General features: G+C 44.0%; 1 protein-coding gene across 1 annotated transcript in view; it reads right to left on the reverse strand.

The window, feature by feature from the left end:
- Positions 1 to 2,313: 2,313 nt before the first annotated feature.
- The window catches only part of LOC146694680 (nesprin-2), a 35,221-nt gene continuing 14,827 nt past the window's right edge, over positions 2,314 to 22,707 (reverse strand). Inside the window, exons 2-13 of the mRNA XM_085430942.1 lie at positions 18,082 to 18,327; positions 17,716 to 17,866; positions 15,642 to 15,824; positions 15,432 to 15,566; positions 15,139 to 15,333; positions 13,247 to 13,376; positions 13,001 to 13,144; positions 12,812 to 12,894; positions 9,899 to 10,126; positions 7,331 to 7,483; positions 7,124 to 7,179; positions 2,314 to 4,101 (exon numbers count right to left, since the gene is read on the reverse strand). Of these exons, the coding sequence (XP_085287068.1) occupies positions 3,906 to 4,101; positions 7,124 to 7,179; positions 7,331 to 7,483; positions 9,899 to 10,126; positions 12,812 to 12,894; positions 13,001 to 13,144; positions 13,247 to 13,376; positions 15,139 to 15,333; positions 15,432 to 15,566; positions 15,642 to 15,824; positions 17,716 to 17,866; positions 18,082 to 18,305 (1,878 nt within the window). The 5' untranslated portion in view covers positions 18,306 to 18,327 and the 3' untranslated portion in view covers positions 2,314 to 3,905. The remainder of the gene's footprint in view (positions 4,102 to 7,123; positions 7,180 to 7,330; positions 7,484 to 9,898; positions 10,127 to 12,811; positions 12,895 to 13,000; positions 13,145 to 13,246; positions 13,377 to 15,138; positions 15,334 to 15,431; positions 15,567 to 15,641; positions 15,825 to 17,715; positions 17,867 to 18,081; positions 18,328 to 22,707) is intronic.

Here is a 22,707-nt window from a genome sequence, read left to right on the forward strand (position 1 = left end):
TGCTATAAAAATGTAAAACATTTATAAAACATCGAGTATTCTTTGTTTGTACAATACATGTTGATGTACCTTGCATAACTGTATGAATCATTGCACAATACATTTTCGGTTATTACCTTACTCTGATGACTTGGACTGAATGGACTCAGCCAGGGATGCATAGTCCAGATATCTCGATGCACGCTCAATCATCCAGGTAAGTAAATCCCAAAAGGTTGATTCTGCTCATCTGGATGTAGCGTTTCAACCTTGTGGGATAGTCCAGATAGCAGCTGCTGTCAGGCCCACTTCCAAATGATCACCATCATGGTGGAACGGTAGAATTTGATACAGTAGAATCTACTGGTGAAATTTCAGTGAGCAGTCCAAAATTGCCGCTCCACACGTCGCTTCTTTGGAATAGCAGTGGTAGACTGGCAGATGAGGGCAAACACACTTTGAATGTGACATTACCGGGGGGGGGGGGGGGGGGGAAATCCTCCCATTCTGTATGGAGATGGGAGGTTTTTGGCTTCTTACTTGGCTGATGTCAATTTTTTATTAAATGCCATGCGATCTACCCACGCTACCTTTGCGATCGCTGGGTAGATCTTGATCGATGTCTTGGGCACCCCTGGTGTACACACATCAGACATCGAGGACTAGGAAATCCGTGGGCAGTCTGGCTTCTCATCACAACAACAGCTAGAGGTCACTGAGGTCTGGACTGGCACAGATTAATGATGTTAAAGACAGCTTTTACTTTGAAGGAGTCTACAGGAAATTAACAAAGTTATGGCCCACTGCGCAGTGCCCCTGACTGGGTTGTGTTTGAGCTTTAGGTTGAGGAATGATTATTGTTTGGTTTAGAAACTGATCCTAGTCAAGCTGAGCACTTCACCATACAGCCACTTTAGTTTATATTAGTAGAGCTCTGTATCTGACAGGAGAGGCGACCGCAACATCCTCTTGCTTGCTTGCCTGGTCTCTCAGCACACACAGGTAACTTCCTTTATCTCGTCTGTGCTTTACTACACCTGAGAACATGAAGGAAAAGGAGGGGAGGAGGTGTGGCTGTCACACCTGTGTTCTCGTGCGACATCCAGTGGTGCCGAATGTCATGTACAGAGCTCCATGCACACACCTCGCCCTGCAGCATTGATCCCTTTTAAGTGTATTAGCAGTGTCACTGATCGCTGTGACTCGGCATTCTGCAGACACGTGAGTGCGGCATGAGAGCCAGCATGCAAATCTGGGCAACGCAAAATCTCTCACGCACGCACGCACAGCTCTAGATTAGATGATGCCTCGAACATCTCACAGAAATTCAACCTGCAGACACGCTGCAGTCAAACTTGACCTTCCAGTGTGGTTTGCACCAAACTGGCTGTTCAGCTGGGATTGTTAAAGCTTCCTGGAGTCTTCTGGTCCTTCTGGACATCCAGGTCCTGCTGAGCTGGTTTGTAGCTGACACCGCAAGGAGGAAAACTGGCTCCTCCAAGTCCCTGATTATTGGCTGGAAAATGATGGACTGTGCACTGTGGGTGTGAGGTTTTTCTTTACAGTCAACCCTTTAAAACCAGCACGTTTCAGGGCGTTTCAGGTCTGCAGCATGGACGTTGTCTTAGTCCAAGAAAACAGAGTATAAAATAAACTTTTCTTTTCTCCAAAGCCAGTTTGCTGGTTGATTCCTTTCTAGTCTCACCTGTGGCAATGAGCTGAAGACAGGGACTGAAAGAATAAGCTCAAAGATACAATCAGAGTCCGTCAAAGGGTGTCTGAGTTCAATAAGATGAAGAGCTTATTCATTCAGGAGCTCAGAGGGGATCCACCGCTCATGATGATTGGGATGTTCTTTGGATGGAGACTGCAGGAAAGCCAGAGGAAAGACCGAGGTCTGTCGTGGAAACACCTCAGTATGGCCTTCAGAAGAACTCAAGAAGGTGGCTGTTAAGAGGGAAGTGTGGGCATCTCTGCTTCTAGTGATTTTCTCACAGCTTAGACGGACAAATAGACGTTTAACTGCCAACTAAAGTGACCAAAAGAGACATTTTCTTCATCACTTTAAAATCCTAAACTCCCACATTACAGTCCTCCCCCCCATTCTGAGAATTAGCAAATACCATTTCAAACACCACCTCAGTGAATATTTAAGATTAATTGTAATTCCACTGAAGCTTCTCAAAGGGGGAAGGAAATTCAGGAAAGCCCGTTTGGCTCTTTAGATTCAGTCAAAGCTAAACTGCAGACAGTAACGTGGACTTTGACCAGAAACTGATCAGGAATTACTGAGGTCATTGATCAAAGATCAGAAAATACCACTTTTTCATTTAATTAATTATTTTATTAATGTTAACACATTTATATATATAAAAAAATGACATTTCATTGGACAAAAAGGCTTTTTTCAAATATTCAACAACACATCAAGAATTATTCTTGTATAAAAAAAAAAAAAAAAAAAAGTGAAATGTATGAGGTGGCAGGCGACCAATACAAACGTCAGTTTTACAGTTATTTTGCCAACACACTTTAAAAACACATGATCTCATAATTATGTAGCTCATGACAGCAACAGAAAATGACTTTTCCCTCAAACATTTAGGAAGCTGTGCTGAACTCAGACTCACACATGGCATCAAACAGCTCTTCATACTGAAAACATGTGTGAGTGCTTCACATACCTCTGCAGAACATGACTGCCGGTCAGTCAAAGCTCGTCTCTCTGTTTAAAAAGACGCCATGTTGACTTCCACAGGCCCTGTTTACACCTCTCATTAATGTGCATCCACAGCTCCAAGAACATGAGGGGACTAGTTCTTCCAGGATGTCTCTCCCTACATTTTCTTTATGTTTGCAAAGACCAGATGCCAGAGTCCTGCACGGGTCCTGGTTGGCAACCCGGCCCCCCATAGCTCGGTAGACTAGCAGAGCTGTGAGCTGTGTAGGTGGTCCTTCAGTGTCGCCCAGACCACCTTAAAAAATGGTCTGAGTAACCAGGTTTTAGTGCGTGAGAACAGCTCTGAACTTGGAAATCAACAGAGATGCTGGATGTCAGGTACCAACAGGGCCAAAGATGGGCTCTACAGTTTGATTCTCACAGAAGTCTGAAACCTTAGAAATAATAAAACGTACTTTTTCTAAATTGTAATGAAAATATTCCACCACAAGGTGGCAGCACGTTGAGCAGAAGGTTTCATTGTTGCCGTCAAACTGTCATCTTTTCAATCGCATTTTCTTTTAACTATTCTGAAGGATGAACTCTAACGAATCCAGAATAAGTCGGATTAGCTCGACTATTTTTGGGACGTCTTTACCTCAGTGCGCCACCTTCTGGTTTAAAGTCTTATTACACACAAAAAATAGAACCCGGCCCCGTTTAAAGTCTTTAAAGACTGAAGTGGTTTAGAAAAATGTCAACGTCACTCTCGGTCATGAGCTTGGACACAAACGCTGATGTTCACTCAAAGTGAAGCATTTTCCTGTAAAACATGCAACACTGTACAAAGTGAATTAGGAAAGTACCGTCACAGGCAGACGTGGACTATGAAGTACAAAATACTACAAATATTTGATATAAATGGCAAAATTATATAAAGTCATGTAGTGAGGGGGGAGGTCAGTTTGTAAGCTGCATTTTAACATTAGCACAGTTTGAGGACATCACCGTGGATATATAAACCTCTCCCATATCATTTTTACAGTTTTTACAAAATGTGAGGTCCCTGCAAGTCAGACTTCAGAGTGAGAAGATCTCCAACATTAGGTGCATCCTGTGTATCATTGTATACAGACTTTCTTCCATCTTCTAGCAGAAGACCTGATTGTTTTTGTGGTCTTGTTTCAAGTTATTGCAGTTTGAACTGCTCACAGCGAGCTGCAAACCTCTGTCCTGAAGAGCCACAAGAAAGCGTTTCCACTGGCACTCAGGTAGGCGGGGGTCCGTTGACGTATCTCAGTGTCAGGTGGCAGGTACGGGCCATCGTGTTGCTGCGGTGACATGGCTGCTCCGCGAAGACCCAGGCCAGCAGAACCAGTGCTGCAGCCAGGAGGAGGCAGAGGAGGGTGGGGGAGAGCGAGGAAGCAGCCCTGCTGCTGCTGCTGGAGGTCACACAGGGAACACTGCAGGGGAAGGTGGAGGCGTTAGTGTTTGGTTTACCTGCCCGGGGAGTTTAAAGGAGCTCAGTGCAAACCATTAGGTTTTAAGGAGACCTGCTGATGTCAGATAAATTGAGTCAGGGCTGCGGTTTGCCATGTTTGATGTAATCTGATTTTGCCAACAATAACATTAGGAAGCAAGATGTAGATTCATTGGCCACTTTATTAGGTACCAATAACATGGCAGCAATTCTGCACATTTAGCCCTGCGGTTAAGACAGCCTGCTGAAGTTCAAACTCTGCATCAGAATGAGGAAGAAAGAGGATTTTACACACTCAGGTTTACAGATAATGGTCAGAAAAAATTCTCCGGGAGAAAGTGTCAGACTGCTTTAAGCTGAAGCAACACCAACTCAAATACTCACTCATTACAACCAAACTATGTAGAAGAGCATCTCTGCATCTCAAACCTTAAAGCAGACGAGCCACAGCAGCAGAAGACCACCGGGTACCACTGCTGTCAGCTAAGAACAGAAAGCTGAGGCTACATCTCACAGACCCACCAAAACTGGACAATAACAGATGGAAAAAAGTTTCCCGATGTGTCTCAATTTCTGCTGCGACATTTAGATGGTGATGCTGACAGGATGGATGCATGCACCAGTTCAGGCTGCTGGTGGTGTGGGGGAGGTTTTCTTGGCACACTTTGGGCCTCTTGTCTAAACTCCGTAGCCTGCCTGAGCGTTGTTGCCGATCACCTCCATCCCTCAGTGAGAACAGTATCCCATCGTCTGATGGGACTTCACTGTGCTCACAGTCTCCAGATGTGTTATGGCCCTGTCCATAATCTGTTTTGGTGGCTGTTGTTGTCTGTGCCTTTAAGTCTTTGCAGGTCCCGGAGTGGATGAGCTGACGGCTGCTGATTGGTCCCCTGGCCATGTGATCTTCATTCAAATCCCTCACCAGCAGTTGTCCCGGGGCAGCCACTGACAGCAGCAGCAGACCTGACCCTGGCCTCCAAAACCTGAGACTTTTGTGCCTGTGACTTTGTGCGACTTTTTTTGGAGTTTTGTATATAGTGTGTACATTAGTTTTCATTGTAAATAGCCTTGTAAATAGCACTGCAACAGAAGGGGTGAGCTGCCTTATTGTTTTTCCTTGCACTGTTTTCTCCTGTTTATTTCAGTTAGGGAGTTAGGTGTAGCGCTTGTCTTTTGTTTGATATTTGATTTCACATAGGGTTGTAGATAACACCTCCTCCTGACTTAGCTTGTTTTGTTTGTTATTTTGGCCTTTGTTCACCCCGGAGCTTCATTTTTGCAGTGCAGAAAAATAAATCACGATTCACTAAGAAATTGGTTTCCCTTTGTGTATGGTTTTGGGGACCAGGGCGGGGCAATTCTTTCAAACTTGTGTTGCGTTCCTGTACCCCTAGACTGGGGCGTAACAGATGTAAAAAGTTAAAGTCATCAGAAACTGCCCTGGGAATACTCCATTTAAATAAAACCTGCAGAAAATATAATTGAGGCACTAAATCAATAATTAAAACATGAAAAGTTGAATAATTAAAGCATTTTAAGAAATTTGCTTTGGGCATCTGAAGTTTGAGTAGAAAGGCGAGTACTCTCAAAGCTGTGCAAATGGAAACTGACTGTTTATGTAACAGTTTTCTTCTCTTCCTGACCTCTCAGAGCTTTACATCCACACAGTCACATCAATCAAGGCAGTTCGAGCGCTTCATCTCCTCTCAGTCACCAGCCTGAGATGCGCGTCTTTGTGGTTCGAGAAGAAACGCGAGCAGCCGGAGAAACCTCACACTGAGGCGACACCACAAACCTCATCTGGTCTCAGCATTTCAGGGACTTAAGTTCACAGACAAAGGCCGTGCTGATGGGACACACGACGCACACAGATTCCATAAAAAGTGACAAAAACATTAGCGTCCATTGTGCGTGGGAAGAAAACTTATTTTTACAGGGGGAAAAAAAAAAAAAAAAAAAACCTAAAAAAAGCACCGAGTGCGCTGCTACGTAATGGGAAATTCACAGAGAAACTCTCACTGCGGCACACCTGCACCAGGGTAAACCTCCGCCTGCCTCACTCCTGCTCAACAGGTGAAAATAGAGCAACAGGACCGCTGAGTCTTTGATTTTATTTATTTTCTGCTGTGTTTTACTTGCATCTATTTGAAAGACTGAGTGTAAACACAAAAAATATTTTATTTTATGTGCTGGAATGTGCAGAAAAGTTTAAATATTAAACAACTTTCTTTCAGTCAGAGAATGTTGCAGATAATTACATTTTTGCTTGATGCATAAAGTTAAAAGATTAAAACTAGTAAAACTAGTTTAAAAAGACACTTTTCCATTTGATTACATTTTGTATGATGGATTATGCAGAAAAAGTAGAATTGGGCTGAAAGATCTATCGCTTTATCACCTCTTCAGGTTGTAAATCGTGTTTTTAAAAAGTAACTAAGTAACTAAGTAATTAATTACTTTTGAAAATAAGTAATCAGTAAAGTAATCATTAATTTTTTGGGGAAGTAATCTGTAATTAGTTACTGATTACTTTTTTCAAGTAACTTGACCAACACTGTATTCAACTGTCTAATCATATCCTAAATCTAGAGGTCAGATATTTATGTGACCAGCTTACCAACTTTGTTTCTATTCCCAGTTAAGTATTGAGTAATATTTAACCCTTTTATGGCTCCAAGCCTTTAAAAACAATACAGTCATCATCCTACTTTTGCATGTTTTCAGGTGTTTCTTTAAAAACACAGGCTTTGGGACACAGTGTCCCACATATTGAATATTTTAATACTTGAAAAATGAATCAGTTAAGCTTGGGCTGAGACTTAAGCATCATATCAGGCATATCTGCTCCACGTGACATCATACAGATCCGACAGTAGAAAAAACACTGATATAGTATTTACAGCAATCTGAACTCATAATTACTTTTGCATTTGCTGACCTGAACAAACTGTTAGAATGTTAGAACAGGACATGAGTTCCTCTGAGGGATTTCTGCGTTTCCTCACCTTTGTTCAGAGATGAGACGCTCGGGTTCCTCACAGCAGTACAGCTCCTCTTCCTCCTAAAAGAACAGAGAGCCTCCAATAATCCACACCAGTGTCAACAGCTTATAACTTTATAGATTTAAAACTATCTACCAACACGTCCAGATGCTTATTTTCTCCTTGAAGTAACAAAAACAAAGAGTTGTTATTGAAAACCCATCAGCTCACCGGTGCTTGTGACTGATAGTGGTTCCTCATCCTATCAGAGCTGGCCTTTAAATTCAGGTGATCTGATGGTGAAAGCCGCCGTGTGTCATCGTGGCAGCCATGGCTGCTGCTGGATGCATCAGCGTGGTTTTCATCCATGCAACCCTGCGACATCTGAACGTGGGGATTTTGGTAAACAAACGTAAATGTTAGAGTTTACTTCATCCTTCCTCAAATCACGGTGAATGTTTAAAGATGGACGACAACTCAGACACGGACGCTGTGTTTCTGAGCTTTGAGATTATATTTGCATTGTTATCCGTCAGATCGGAGAGCAGCAACATCGGGATTGAAGCATTAAGCAAATGTGGAAGTCCCAAAAACATGCAGCTCCTCAAATGTCCACTAGAAGCACCAGCAGTGAATCAGCCCACAGACGCCCAAGTTAACGTGGTTACAAACACCTGTTTGGTCTCTATGGCCAATGTCCTCCTTCATAACAGCTGTACGGGGATAGATTTTGTTTTATGACTCATTTTTCATCACGACGGTGTCCATCTTTTATATACAGTTTATATCCTGTCGCATGAACAAACGCCACACACTTCTGTTTTCATCACAAGTTTGCAGCTGCTGCAAAACATCGACAAACTTTGTGACTTTCTCCTTCGCTGCTCTCGATCTGGACTTGCAGCTAATTTCTCCTCCAATTTGTTTTGCACTCACTCGATAGTTTTTTCTGTAATGAACCTCCATTAGAAAGTCCCAGTGCTATTTCGCACAAACACGCGCTCAATCAAATTTGCATAATTCAAATTCAAGTACATAAAGAAATCTGATACAATAACACTTTGTCATATGAATTGACCCCTAAAAACGAATCCACAAACTTTCTTCCCTCTCTTCCTCATCTTTATAGATTTCCTGCACACGGACAGTTATGTGGACTGGCTCTAAGTCAGACGGAGGAAGACGAGGGCAAGGAGAAACTAAAGAAGGAAGAAGAAAAGGAGGAAGTCTGCGTGCTTCTCTGTTTTTATGGTGACAGTTAAAGTGCAGTCAGACGATGCATAAATCAAGACTTTATGGATTCATTCGGCGGCCCGAGGAGCAGCAGACGGGACGGAGGAAGAGGAGGATAAATAGATGCTATTCCCCAGTAATGAGAGCGAGGGAGAGAAAATGAAGGCTGAGGCCAATGAAGTCTAAATGGAGAGAGAAACATGAGGCCTGGAGAGGAGGGAGAGGACAGTTATTCAGGAGGATGAATCTGGGAGGAAAATAAAGGCTGATGGGATCTGTTGTGTGAGCTGCAACTTTAAACTGGAACATATAGACTGTGTGGCTGCGTCAGTGTAAAGCCTAAACCTGTATTAATGAGCTTCTGGGGACACTTCTGCCTCTTCACCCACACTTTGGGGACCCGACTACCATCTCAGGACAAACCAAGGTAAACAATAAGGACGTGAGTGAGCGCTAAACAAATCTGTGCTCTCCAAAGTCGGGCCGCAACTCGACATCTGTGAGCACGCAGGACAGATTTGTAAGAGCCGAATTGGATTTGTGTGTGTGATTGAGGACAGACTCATTAATGCAGCAGCTGTTTGGAGCCGTGCAAAATAAATTGTGTAACTAAATCTGAGAGATCAACAGAGCTTCTCTTGCTTACAATTATCAAATCTGCTCACGCTCACTTTTGGCAGTCAGCGAGGAGAGCGCAAACGGTTTAAAGCTGCGCGTCTGACATGTCGCTCACAGCTTCGATTTCTACAAACTTGCTTAAAAAGAACTTAAAAACTTTCTAACTCAATCAAAAAAAGATATTACAGATGTCCGTGTGATATCTGCGTAGATATCAACTAAAGTTGAACTAGACCTGAGCTGTACTAGTGTGTAATTCCGCTTTTAACCACAAGGCGGCGTTCGATTTACCCTCCAGCACAAGACCTCTTTTCAGGCCACTGCTAGCTCCAAATTTGTACAGAATTCATGTTAACGCCACACTTTGCTGATTTATTTTGGTAGCTTCAGGAGCTCAATCTGTGAAGTCGTCGTTTTTAAATAGAAAACAGTACAAACATTAAATTAGGCCAAACTTTGTGGTAAACTGCTGCCACCTTGTGGTGATGTTTGAGAAACCGACTGTCCTCAACTTTTTTTTTTTTTTTTTTTTTTTTTTAACTGAACCCGTTTTCCTGGAGTTGAGCATTAACATTCAGCACATGAATATCATCTGCGTGTAAAACCTCCTGACCTGAGTCTGCTGACATTCTGCTTCACTCTCCCACAAACAGATGCTCTCAAATGAAGGGCCGACCTCGAGGGCACCGGCTTCGTTTTGGAAGTGTTTAAATGGAAAATCAAACCGTTCTGAATGCACAGCTCCGCTCATGAACTTCTAATGACTTAAGATTTGTGAGAAGCGCAGCAGCACCAACTGTTTAAGCATCTCGGAGAATGTTATTTGTAAAGAATAAACTATAAAGATAACTTCAGTGATCGAGCACGCTGTTCGGTTGTTTTTCATGGTTATATTTGGACCACAGAGGAAGTATAACCATGGATCTTGAACATTTTTTAAGACAGTACCTTCAGCCTCCCATCAGTCTGCACTTCTTTCGAACAGCACGTGCTCCTCTCTGGCAAAGCGGCGCTCTGGACTCTCAGCCACGCCTGCACGCGGCCTCCATCAAAGTCAACCGGTTCGCCGTCCTGTCGGTCGGGAGTCGAGGTCTTCCACTGGTCCCTGCAGCCCAGAGCTTCTGCCTTTTGGTCTGCGACAGGCGAGAAGCCCAGCTGAGTGTGATCAAGCCATTCCTGCAGACAGAGTTCATTATAGAAAAGTTTAAAACCTCACTGAGATGATTTAACTTTATTTTCCAAGTCAAACTCAGAACTCCATTATCCATCCAGGTTTGCAAAACTTCCAGTTATTCTGCTCATTCCCACCTCCGTGTTTTATTATCTGCTGCAGCAGCTTAGCAAGAGTTTGAGTAGAAGAAGCAAACAAACAGGAAGACAGCATGAAATAAAGAAAAGCAGAAGGTTAATTTTGTTCCACAAAAAGGGAAAAGTGCATCCAGGCCGCTCACCACTAACTCTGCTTTGTGCTTGTACATAAAAGCTAAATGAAAGATCCTGTGTGTCCTCATGCAGACAGGGTCTATGCTGGTGTGTGAGAGCCTACAGGTTTATATTAACTGGTAATTATGTGAAAATGTGTTTTTAGATCTTTAAGTACTGTAACGAGTCGTGTAATTATTTTATTCTGACAAGTAATTAAGTAACTTAATTTTGCCAAAAGTAGTTTAGTAACAAGTAATTAAGTTATCAGTTATTTTTGAGTAGTCACCTCATGAACTGTAAGGTTTAGTTTATATCGATATTTTTTATTTTAATCTTATAGCAGCTTGTGTGCATTTATTTCTTTTCTTAATTTTTTTTTAAAACATTGTGGGAAATGATGCAAAGATTATCTGTGCTGTAAACATGATGTTCATTAAGACGACGCCACCTTGTGGTGCAGGTCGTCATTACACTTTGCAGAGGGCTCTCACAAAATGTACCTTTAATGAGTTAACTGTATAAAAAGATGACCAGGAACATTTTCAGTCATGAAATCACAAGAAATGGAAAAAACAAATCTTTTTACAGGGAGCCAGCGGTGGTGACTGTAGTGGACATGATCACAAAACTCTGCAGGCACGTCTTTTGAGTAGCACTCAGAATTCATGCGGCGTGCGAGCACCCAGAGACAAGGTCACACAGTCGCAGATTTAATGAAGTATGACCACACGAGTCCTCGGGGCAGGTGGTGCCGAGCCGAGCCCGTGGGGATGGCACGCTGACATCACGTCTTCGCCAGCCCAGTAAATAATGAGGCTGGGCTTATAAGAAAGCAGAGTGAGATGACACAAACTTTGATGTCTTTGTTGTGATCCTGCAGCTGTAATCAGATGCTAATTCAGTTTTACATGCGCCTCTCGTTTGTTTCTTTCCTGTTGGGCTTTGGGTTTCACCGACAGTGCGACACAGTGCGTTTGTCTGAAAGAGACAGAAATACACAAAAACGAGGAAGCTACAGGCTGCCAGAGGAGGACATTCAAATTACCTCAGACTGACAACGTCTGTCCTCGCCTTTGTTTCCCATCTTATTTTCCCCTTTTCCCCTCCTCTGCCTGTCTCATACAGCAGCTTTTTCAGCACACTGCAGCGTCTCGCCACAATAAAGCTAAAAAAGGAAACCCGACAACATGCAGAGGTGCCACGTTCTGCAGGCATCATCAATAAATCAGCAGAAGAGGAGGTGAACTGCTGTAACCAGCTCATACAGCCGACAGCCGCTGATGGGGAACGTTTTTAGAGAGCCGCTGTATCTGAACATCAATGACTGTGTGAGAGAGACAGAGGCAGGCAGACAGGCCTCTGGGCCATGCAGCATCTGGGTCAGAGCAGAACAACCAAGAGGAGAGAGCAAACAACACAATTAGGAGGCCAAACGCCACAAAGACTGGCTTTAATTTCATCCAGAGGTTTTTGCAAGAAAAGGTTTTCCAACATCAGTGTTTTGCTGGTTTATATCATCACGGTGTGCTCCAGACTACAGTTTGGTGGATGCTGTGATGGAGGTAGAGATGGGAGGTTTTGTAGCCATTTCATTGACTAAAATAACCAAATTATGTATTTTTTCAGAACCTCAAGAGAAATAAATGACTTAATCCATTCAAAAAACAAACACAAAAAACAATGTGGTTCATATCGATCGAGCGAAGGCGTTAAACCGGAGAACAAATCAAACACTGCTGGATGGTTTGACAATCACCTGTCATACAGATGTGAGTGTGCGCAGGCAGAAGGAATCACTTCTACCATAATGGAACTAAAGGTGTTCCCCAGGGTTCAATTCCAGGACCACTCATTGTGAGAATCTTGGTGGTATCGTAACAGCAAACGTTTTTTTAGAGTGAAACAATCTCTGCGATTTAAAACTCGTTAACTGGTGACAAAAACGACAAATGATGATTTCAAACAAGAAAACTACTCATCACTGCAGTCCAGGGCTCGGAAACTGGAACCAGATTTTTACTTCAGAATCCAGTCCTGTCCGTCCTTAGAGGCCGGTAACGGACGAGCTGCTTCCACTTTTGTGCCACTTTGTGCGTGTCAAATCAGAAAACTGGAGTTTACGGTTTGTTTGAGGGAATAGAATAAATGTATCACAGTATCCTCCATCACCAAAATATAGATGAACTATTGACTCTGTAACAGTTTGATCAATAACAAATTACAGTGAAGTCACCGCAGTCGGGCGATTCCCATCCTTTGAAAGAGAAGCACGGAGTAACAAAGTAAATTAAAGGACATAAATGACAAATGGGCGGCAGAAGTGGAATATTTCCAAGAGTTTGTGCAGCAGGAAGTCTGCGGGGTTCACTGCAGATCACAATCAAGATTTCTTTCTACTAACCTGTGGAAATGGCTCAATGTTAGACTTTAACTCACCAAGTCTCCCTCCTGGTTCCCGATGTCGGCGCTGATGTCAGACCGAGAGTCAAAGGAACTCAGGTAGCTCCACCTCTTCAAACCTGCAGAAGAAAAAAAATCCTGTTGAGAGAACAAATCTGCATTCTCACGGTGCCACCTTAGATTTCTTAAGGCGGTATTCCCGTGTAAGGTGAGGCATCTTCTTACCTGTGCTGGCACTGAAATACGATGAGTCGGCGTCGTCACGGGAGACAGAGCGTCCAATGTCAACTGACGGGTCCCACTCCAGCCCCAGGTGCTCATGGGTAGGAGAGGATGGAGGAGGAGGATGGTGAATGGGTGAGGGAGGGTCTGAGGAGGAGGCAGATGAGAGGTTTATGGTTCGTTTTGATCTTAATCCTTTTGTGAGTAACTGATCAAATCGACTCCTTCAGGTCAGAGATGTTGGTTTACCTTTAGGATGGTTTGACGATGCGGGGAGGTCCACATTTTGCTTTTCAGCTGTTCCCTCATCTTCTAAAAGACTCTCCGAAGGACAACCAGAGTCTGTAGCCTGGGACAGGATGCAGTCGTCCTCAAACACCTGGAGGAAGAGGATGGGGAGGAGGAAGAGGATATTTATGAGTGCTGGGGTTTGGTTGATGTGCATGTTTTTGAAGCTTGACTTCAGACTTTAATCACAGTACTCCGTTACTGGAGCACTCATGTCAGCCCACAACATTAAGTCCTTAATACGCCCGAGTTACTGTTACGCATCTCTATGACTGGAATATCTGGATAGTCCATTCAGGATTCCTGAATCTGGAAGCTACTGCCTGCAGACACGGCTTCTGGGAAAGATGGCCAATGTTTCAGATGCAGCCAGTAAATCTGAGCCAAAGAAACAAAGAGGGGCCTGATATAAGAAAGTCCAAAACACGGAGGCTTAGATGATGACAAAGAAACCTTGCTCACAAACAATAGGAAGCTAAAATAAAAAACGACAACTGATGCCAGTATATTCAGTCTATTCCTCAGAGACCTGTTACCTGCATGCAAACTAACCCTGAATTGTCAGCATGATGAAAATAGTAACCAGGAAGCTTCTTGGAACCAATCAGAGGGTTAAGTGGGCGTCCGGTTCAGTGGTCTCAGGATCTCGTCTCTGCTTCTTGGGGATGATGGTTTTATTGGCTTCGTCAGGTGGCGGCCAAGGTTGGAGCAGATTGAATGAAAATTAGCGCCTCAAAGTCTGAGGGCATAGTTCTCAGGTGGAAAGAGGGGAGTGTCAGGAATGAGTTGCTCCCACAGAGAGACGTATTCTGAGTTCTTCTCTGCGAGTGAAGCAAGAGATTGAAGAGCAAAGCCAGTCTACTGGGAAATGGCCACAAACCTTCAGTGGTGATAGAAAGAATGAGGTGGTGGATAAAAGCAAGAGAAATGAGATTCTGCCCAAGGGTGTCTGGGCTCAGCCTCGGGGATGGGATGAGGAACTCTGGGAGGGGCAAAGAGGCGGCCCACTAATCCTCATCATCGAAAGGAACCAGTTGAAGTAGTTCGGGTATCTGACCAGGATGAATCCTGTGTAAAATGTTCTGGGCATCATCCAATGGGAGAAGACCCTGGGACAGACCTAGGACACGGAGAAGGGGTAGACTGGGAATGCCTTGGCATCATCCCAAGGAAGGAAGGAAGGAAGGAAGGAAGGAGTACAAAAAACCTCATCCCTCAAGTTCTGAATATTCCCACTAACCTGAACGTCCCTTCAAACAAACTCATCCTGGACTTCATGAGGCACAGACGGCTCCACCCCCACCCCACACCTCTGCTGATCTCACCTGTGAGGTCGTCTTTTCTTTGCACTACCTCAGAGCACTTTGCATCTGGTTCTCTGATGTGTGGCTTTATCATTTTCAAACATATTCCTGTTGATTGTACACAATTCTCCTGCATATTATTTATTCCTGATGTCTACTATTTATATTTTATTCCAGCACAGTTTGTGTGGTGCTATCGTTGTACATGTAGAATGACAATAAAGAGCTATTCTATTCTGTTCTATTTTATTGGGAGCTGCAGAGAAGTTCAATTTTACTTTCAAGAGTTTAAAATCAACATTTCAAACAGGTATTTGTGGGACACACTGTTAGTCTGTTTTGTGCCCTCAGGTTACCAGACTCCTGCTGACACGATGCACAAACACCAAATGAATGATAAGTGTGATTACTTCAGATCCTGACATGTTTTTAAATGTCTAAAAGCACAAAAATCAAACACTATACCAATTACCTGAGACACGCTTTGATTACTGTGTGTGTGTGTGTGTGTGTGTGTGTGTGTGTGTGTGTGTGTGTGTGTGTGTGTACCAGTCTCATGCTGAGCAGCCGCGTGTGTGTTCGTCCAATGTTGTTGTAGACGTGGCTGCAATGCTGCAGCAGCTCCAGCAGCTGGCTCTCGACGTGCTGAGCGTCAGAAGGCACACTGTGCTGGATCAACGCTTCGCCGCGCTGCAGCAGGGCGTTCACACGCCCCGAATTCTCGCACACGCACTCCTGAAACGACTACGCATAAAAAAAAAAAAAAAAGACGAAATAAAATGAATAGCAAAGTAAAAACATGCAGAAAGAAACTGATGTGTCACTTCAAAACAAGCCCACACCTGCAGCTGTCTCAGTTTTTCACAGGCGTTTCCTGTCAGCTGCTCAACCTCGATCAGGCGGACATCCATGTCAGCCAACCAAACTGCAAGCTCCTCCCTTTGTGCATCAAACGCCTCCCACTCTGAGACAAAGAGCTGAGAGAGAGGGAAGAGTCAACTATAAAGAAGAGAGAGAAGTGAAATCCTCCTCAGAAGGTCTGACTCGTGTACCTGCAGTTGGCCTGTGATGGACTGCAGTTTGGCGCTCACGTCATCCCAGCGGCGGCCGCACTCCCTCGCCGATGACAGCAGCCGAGCCTGCATGGTACCCTGGAAGAGCCGAGTTAGTGTTCGATTCCTCCGTGTCAGGCTGTCCAGCTGGATGAGGCGAGGCCCCGCCTCTCGCCGCAGCCTCTGAACACACAAACACAAAGTGCATCTGAAGCAGATGTTTTTTGGTTTCCCAAATCCAGGTTGATCAGGTGGAGATATTCTTATATTTGGAAAACTTGGACGAGCCTGCGACTGTTGTCTTCCAGAAAGAATGAAACCCGAATCAAATCTATGCGATATGCAATCAGTTCAGAAGAACACTCTAAAAGCCCCGTTTCTGCCCGATTTCAACTAAATTGTGCATCAAAACAGGCTGAAAGAATTAAAACGAGTGTTTGTAGCTACAAATGTGGCTACACATCTACAATGTGAGCACAAAGCCTCACTTTGTACATGCCTGCTATGAAAGTTCTCCTCTATGCAGACGACTTTCCTGTTCTCAGGCACAACTTAGATCTGTTGTAGAAATCTTATAGACACACACACTTAAAACTACAGTGTGCACGACTCCAGATCCTGATCCCTCGTCCTAATATGTGGCTCACAAAAACCAACATAGCAATAAAGCAAATGCTAAAGCTTCAAAATGCAAAGTCCATAAACCAAAGGCTGACATGGGTTTATCACAAGGATGATAAATATACAACATATGGTCTTAGGACTAAAAGTATAAACAGATTTTAATCCGTTTTAGAGATTTGATGTTCATTTACCTGCAGATGCAAACCTGATCAGAACATTTTGCAAACCAGCATTTAACCTCCGAGGACCTGGCGTCCATATATGTGGACATCACATTTTGGATTGTCTAGACCAGGGGTGTCAAACTCAAACACACAGTGGGCCAAAATTCAAAACTAGAACAAAGTCGCGGGCTAACGTTAATATTTATTGAAATATATTTATTCCTCCAGATATAAGAACGAATCTTTTCTTATGGACTCAAACACGTTTTGCTGAAAAACTGAATATGGAACAAGCAAAGCTTAATACTAAACAATATATATATTAGCTGTATAATACCAGTAGGCCAGCTCTGATAGTAATTTGGTATGGCTTCGCGGGCCAAATGTAATTAGGCTGCGGGCCAGAGTTTGACACCTATGGTCTAGACCAAAATACAAAATTTTGCTCTACATGGGCCTGATGTCCACTTACGAGGACGATATACTGCCAAGGTCATATCATCATATGTGGACCTCAATTTTCTCAGAAACAAAAATCAGATTAAAAAAAAAATAATAATAAAATCATGCAATTCTTTGTTTTTACATTCATCAGGTCCCAGTCAGTCCAAATACCAAAGAGAAATTAAAAATGCCATGAGAGTTCGGGTCTTAGGAGGTTAATGCAGGAAGTAGGTGAACTACATTGGGGGCGTCTTTCTTTGTGAGAGGATCGTATTAATGACAGGAAACCTCAGTGACATCATAGAGATGCATAAAGACGCTCAGTCTCCCGATTCTCTTCCTTCTCCTCCTTTTCCATCAAATTCTAATTCAGTCTAATTGTGTTTCTCCTCTTCCTCATTTTGTTGGAGCTGCAGACACAATCAGTGTGAACCTGAATGAATTTGTGCAAACAAGAAGAATCTACAGCTTTTCGGTCAGAGGTGGTCTTGTTATTTAAGCCGGCAGCACGAGTAGATTTATGTGTTGATGCTGCCTGCTTCAGCTTTACGACTGGCTGCTGAGTGATATTTACACCCTGGCTGGGTGACAACTTTAACCATGTGCTGAACTTTGGCCCAGCTTTGCTCTGACCCAGGTTTTAATTTGTGCGAGTGCCTGAACACAAACACAGAGCTCAAACATCAATTCTGTCACAGAGAGACAACAAAAGAGATTCAGTGCACAACAGAAATACAGATGAGTCCAAGGTGAAAGATGGTTGCTGGAATCCCTGTGAGGTTAAAACACCTGAAGCCAAGTTTAGATTTCAGTTTCTGTTTAAGTTATTTCTTTTTCCCCACCTCAAACTTCTTCATTTCCTCCTTGGCGGTCTGGTAGGTAACGTGGACGGAGTTTGGGGAAGAGACGGCCTCCTCGGCCAATCTCAGCCAAGCATCCAAGTGGTCGTACTCCTTCATAAACTCGTGCCAGAGCAGCCATCTCCTCTCCAACCTGGCAGAAATATGCACAAAGTGAGAAGTTTTCAAGCTGAACAAGAAACCTGAGAAAAGTGTAACTGTGCTGTTATTAGTCTGCAGTGCAAATTCATCGTTCAAAATTGACCTCAGCTGAAAAAATGCTGCAGAGTAGCTGCACAGCAACTCTTAAAGATCTATCATCTGTTTTACTGATTACTCAGGTCTGATTATCAGCTGAAGGACACTCACTGTCCACAGTCCTGCAGGTCTCCATCTTGGCTCCAGCTGCTGTCGACTCGCTGCATTTCCTCCTTTAGCTCCACTGGAGACGACTGGACAGGAAGCCGGCACTGGTACAGATCCAGGAGGTGCTCCGTGTCACTCACTTCATCTCCGGGTACAACATCACTTCCTGCAGGGTTTGGGGTGATGCTGCTGTGGCGTTCCGAGGTGGGCAGGTCTATGCCAGGCATTTCAACATCATGTGACCTTTACCTGATGGAGAAGACGCCACTGATTAGAATTCACATTAATTCAGAGACCTATGCCTAACGCAACACGCCAACAATATTGGTTACACTAACCACTGCCAACCACCCCTCCGTGCGCTGCTGATCCAACTCTGGGTCAGTTTCTGTTTTTCTGAATTTTTGGTTGATATTCTGTCCATGTCCATTAATATTCAAACAAAGTGAATTCATTTTATTCTGAGAAAACTTAAATTCAGCAGGGGATCAAATAATTTCCTCACTCTATAGCCAAATATGGAGTTACTGCATTCAACGACTAAACGAAAGTCCCAGTTTTGCCAAGTGTTTGTGGGCAATAAGGAGAATCTTTTTATTCCCACAATCTTTAGTTGTTCCTGAAGTTGATGCGACTGCTTTAACAAGGTGACACGAACACGTTTGAGACGGCGCTCCTGGAGAAGAGCAAACAACAAGAAATCAGGCTGCCAGTCAGTGGTTTAAATCCTCCGAGCCAGGAGGACGACCACACAGCCATGAGTCACCATTATTGCTTCCACTAGGACGGACACACACACACACACACACACACACACACAAAATGAGTCACTCGGGTTCTTTATTGAGATTGAGCCAGAACTGTTCTCCATGAGTGGAGACAGAGCGGGTCTGATTTATGAAAAGCAGGACAAATTTACACTGCACCTTTCATTCAGTTGGTGCTCACAGTCTGTGTGTAATTATCTCCCGATTTACAGACGCAGCAGGTGATTACACACTCAGGACCTGTGACCGACATCCAGGCGCTCTGTGCACAATAAAACGCCATTTTCCCCTCCAAACGTCTCAAAATTAAGATGATCACAAACATTTTCAGACAGCATTCAGGGGATTTGGCAATGTGGAAGTTAAAGTAGACGATAATGTAATAAAAGGTGCGTAAATAGGAGATTTTATAATTTAGCCCAGTTACTTGTGCTGCTGACTAACCTGCCAGCTGTTCTTCCCCAGATGATGGTGAGAGACGTCTGTAAAAGCTGTTACAGCCCAATTTAAACACGTTTAAATACGCTGCTCTTCTCAAAGAAAAAACACTTTCATATCTTAGTGAGGACGTTAATTAACAATGCTCACCATAACTGTAACCCTGACTCTAAAAACCACTTGTGTACACACACACACACACACACACACACACACACACACAAACTCAAAACACTTCCTGTCATAAATCATACCCATCTATTGTGCGCTTAGTGGAGGAGCAGGAGTGTACTCTGAGATAAAATGAACACAGAGGAAACAGTGATGGCAGATCTGCCAGTCTCAGCTCGGTAAATTCAGACAAATGCAAACTGTAGAGTCTCATCAGAAAGTGTGCTGCAGGGATTTCACAGTTCAGTGAAGCTGAAGTTCAAGCTCAAGTTTAATGAAGAGAAAACTGCTCGTCCTCTGTGTTTGAAGACAGTCTGCTTGGTTTCCCTTTCCAACACTCGTAGTTTTCTGTGCACCTTTAGTTAACCTCTTAAGCCCCAAGCCTACCTGATCTCCTGCTTTCAGGGGGCAAAAAGCAGGAGATCAGGTAGGCTTGGGGCTTAAGAGGTTAATTAACTCTTATGATAAGGAAATAAATAGGAGAAAATATCATTTATGGTCACGTGTCGGTCAACATCTTTACTAGCTGATCGGTTTTTGTCCACCAGGGGGAAGAACAACATCATCATCATCATCATCATCAAGCTGACAGAGACTGTCTGTCCTCCTGCCAGTGAGCCATAAATCAGCGAGCCATCCCGAAAGATGTTTTCCTGAATTCCCAAGATGCACGGAGGCGGTGTAGTGTAGTAAGTGTAGTAATGCACAGCTGTTTTATACAAGCCACATCTGGAGAGACTCTACGTAGCAGCCCCCTTATATTCAAATGCTTTGGCGACCTGTCCACGGTGTACCCCGCCTCTCGCCCTATGATAGCTGGGACAAGTTCCAGTAAACAGTTTCCTGATGAGTTTATGGTCTCAGATGTTGGATTGCAAACTCTCAGCACTGGCTTGTTTTTAGAGGGTTTTTTTCTTTTCAGCCCCTCAGGCTGCTGCTCAGTGATGCTATGATGGCCATCTTTTATATACAGTCTATAACTAACAGATTTCACCGTGTCGTCCGTTTGCTCCTCGTCCTTCCCTCTCCAGTCAGACAGCCACCTCAGGTGCTCGCACACACCTTTGTGTTTCCACCTGAGCACTTTAGTATCCCAGACTCATAGATCAGGCGCTGCCTGTCCTATCAGGCTGAGGCCGCCTCCTCCAGACTCCCACCTGGGGACTGAGTGTGTAACAGAGTTATGAGGCCAAGGCGTCAGACCTGGACCACTGAGGCTGCATAGATCCTGCTCACCTGTCTGCCTGCTACAGCAGAGCGTGTGCACCTCTCCAGTCTGCGTCCAGTTATATTTTAACCATTACACACCATTTATTTCTTACACAGCGAAAGCATGTGTGCGTGTCTGACCTGGACTTTACCTTCACACCAGTTTTATGGCTTCAGGCCTTTAAAAGCTTTAATCAGGTTTGATTGTCAGATGGTAAACGGAGAGCAGCTTTGTAATGTCACATCTACTGACCAATCATGTTTGAGCAGCAGGTTTTAGTTGCCTGCAGATAATTCACTGCACAGGACTGATTAAAGAGGAACTCCCTGAACCGAACCACTGGTGGTGGGGAGGGAGCCAACACGGCATCTAGATCCATGTTTTGTGTAGGATAGAATAAAACAGCCGTTCATTGCCATTGTACGTGTACATCGACGCTGTGGTGCAGTCTGTGCCTGAAGTGGGCGATCGTGGCTCAAGAGTTGGGAGTTCGCCTTGTAATCGGAAGGTTGCCGGTTCGAGCCCCGGCTCGGACAGTCTCGGTCGTTGTGTCCTTGGGCGAGACACTTCACCCGTTGCCTACTGGTGGTGGTCAGAGGGCCCGGTGGCGCCAGTGTCCGGCAGCCTCGCCTCTGTCAGTGCGCCCCAGGGTGGCTGTGGCTACAATGTAGCTTCCATCACCAGTGTGTGAATGTGTGTGTGAATGGGTGGATGACAGGTTGTGTAAAGCGCTTTTGGTTCCACAGGGACTAATAAAGCGCTACACAAATGCTGGACATTTACCATTTGAAGTATGAAAGCGGCAGACAGGCAGGTTCATCTCAGTTCATTTAGTGACATTTATCACCTCAGTCTCCACAGAACAGACGCGAACATCTGCTTAACATCTGAACACACACACGGCTGTTTTCCCACTGAGCTCAAAGAGTGAATGAAGCTTCAGTATGTAGATTTACCAGACAGAGAGCAAGCGAGCATCTTTAACTGCTGATGAGTCGCCAGCTGCCTGCAGTACACACACACACACACACACACACACACGATTTAATGACTGCATCAACCTCACCCCCCACTCATTGAGTCTTATCAGAGACACGAGTGAACCCTCAGTCCCGAGCTGTCCTCTTAGTGCTGTCAGTGCAGTTTCAGACCCTGGAGGAAGTCAACATTAGTCTATTTTAGACCCAGCAGGTGTAAGACGTCGGCGTGACAGAGGAGGAAGCTGGGACAGGAGGCAGATGATCTGCTGTGATGCCCCTTAAAGGGAACAGCCAAGAACAAGATGAAGAAAACAGACTGAGCAGATCTAACTTTGACTGTTGCACGTCTTCATTCATAACAGCGTTTGGAATTGAACCAGTGAACAACATCCAACTCCACAGATAAAATAGACTCATTAACCTTTGTTGCATCTAAAGGAAAGTGCAATAAGAACAATAAAACATTTCCAGATATGCAGAATGCTTAAAATGAAGATTAAGGGGAAACAAAACTCTTTTCCGTTACTCTGCTGATCCCTGCTGCAATTCTCTCAGTAAAAACAAATGTAAGTTACGTCATGCAGCAGAAATTAAAAGTGAGTTTGAATAACAACACAATGTTACTAAGAGACTCTGGAAATTTGACAGGGTGGGAAAAAAAAAAAAAAAAAGTGTTGAATTTCCTGTCAGACTGAACAAACGTGCCATCTTCAGTTTCCCTCGTTATGCAGCAGCCTGGTGTGTAACAGACTCACAGCACGAGGCTGAAACCATTTCCTGCAACCAACCGAGGACAAGCTCATTACATATTCATTATATTTATACATTATATTTATGCTTGAGAGAAGAGCTCGAGACAAAAGGATTACTTATTATTTGAAACATCAATATGAACACGAGACATGACAGGAAATAAGAACAGAACAGGTCCACTTTAACCCCAGTTTCCTGTCTGTGTGCTAAGCTCGGCTAACCGTTTGTGGCATTCGTTTCATGGACATCTAAACATATTTGCTTATTGCCGAGAACGATGAGTGCACTTCCCCCGAACTGCTGAACCAGT

Source organism: Copadichromis virginalis, linkage group LG14 (genome assembly GCF_057382275.1).
Source record: "Copadichromis virginalis isolate Kocher_CV1m ecotype Utaka linkage group LG14, C_Virginalis_male_GT1.1, whole genome shotgun sequence".
NCBI classification, from domain to species: Eukaryota; Metazoa; Chordata; class Actinopteri; order Cichliformes; family Cichlidae; genus Copadichromis; species Copadichromis virginalis.